Raw genomic sequence first — 1,076 nt, 5'->3', positions numbered from 1 at the left:
GTTTGTAAAAATTTCAAAACGTTTACAAACTTTGGAAATCATTTGATAATTGTTTAATATCCAACACAGCTTGTTCCAAATTCTTCTCACTGTCTGCATACATGACCTGTAAAATGTCATTATATTATACTTAGCATACATTTTCTATCTTTTTCATAAACATCTAGTGTAGGAAATCAGCAAATTTTTCATTTTAGAAAAAATGTGTTTTTAAAAATTTTTTTTTTTCAAATGTAATGCATTATATAAATTCATTATAAAGTAAGTGGGTAGGTAACTAACTTGAATTATTGGTGATATATAAAAAATTTAATTAAACAACTGTCTACTGATAATTTTATAAAATTTATCAAATAGGTAGACAATAACCTTAATTTTTTGAAATATCAGTCATTAGAAGACAATAAAATAAGAAATTGAATCATTCAATAAATGAAAAAATAAACTAGAAAAATAACTACTTACTTATTATTTTTAACGAGTTAGATTAAATTATTTTACACATTAAGTTCAACTAATTAAGTAACAAAATTAATATGAATTAAAACTAACTAGTTAGCGCCCATCTTTGTCCAATTTATTACAAAGACATTAAGAATAAAGGAAAAAGATATATCGCAAAAATATTGATTATATTTTTATAATTTTGTTTGTTTTCTATATACCTACTATACATGGCAAATATCCATTACCTAATCTAAAAATTATAGGTTTCATTAAACAATAAAATTATTGTATTGTCATTTGTCATCCAAGACCAAGGTCTATACCAATTTTCAGAATTTTTCATCGTCAAAAAGTGCCTCAAATCGAGCGCGCAAGATTTGATTACAGACAGACAAACAGACGTGAAAGCGAACTTAAGAAAAGTGTGTAATAACTTTTAGTTTTGTACTTCAGCAGTATAACTAAAAAATAAAAATAAGAATTTAATAAATAATTGTTGTAAGCTTGTACCTATATAATGTTGGAAAAAATTAGATACATTCAGTTTTACCAAATCAACAAACATCTTGTTGCTATGTGCTTATAAGTGTTTGGAAAATGTATTATTACTTTCTGTGTCACAACTCACA

General features: G+C 24.4%; 1 protein-coding gene across 1 annotated transcript in view; it reads right to left on the bottom strand.

The window, feature by feature from the left end:
* Nucleotides 1-103, bottom strand: part of LOC107885065 — a 4,744-nt gene extending 4,641 nt beyond the window's left edge. Inside the window, exon 1 of the mRNA XM_016808469.2 lies at nt 31-103. Within this exon, the coding sequence (XP_016663958.2) occupies nt 31-103 (73 nt within the window). The remainder of the gene's footprint in view (nt 1-30) is intronic.
* Between the last annotated feature and the right edge of the window lie 973 nt (nt 104-1,076).

The sequence above is a fragment of the Acyrthosiphon pisum genome, chromosome A2 (genome assembly GCF_005508785.2).
Source record: "Acyrthosiphon pisum isolate AL4f chromosome A2, pea_aphid_22Mar2018_4r6ur, whole genome shotgun sequence".
Classification (NCBI taxonomy): Eukaryota; Metazoa; Arthropoda; class Insecta; order Hemiptera; family Aphididae; genus Acyrthosiphon; species Acyrthosiphon pisum.
This window is presented reverse-complemented; position numbering and strand designations above follow the sequence as displayed.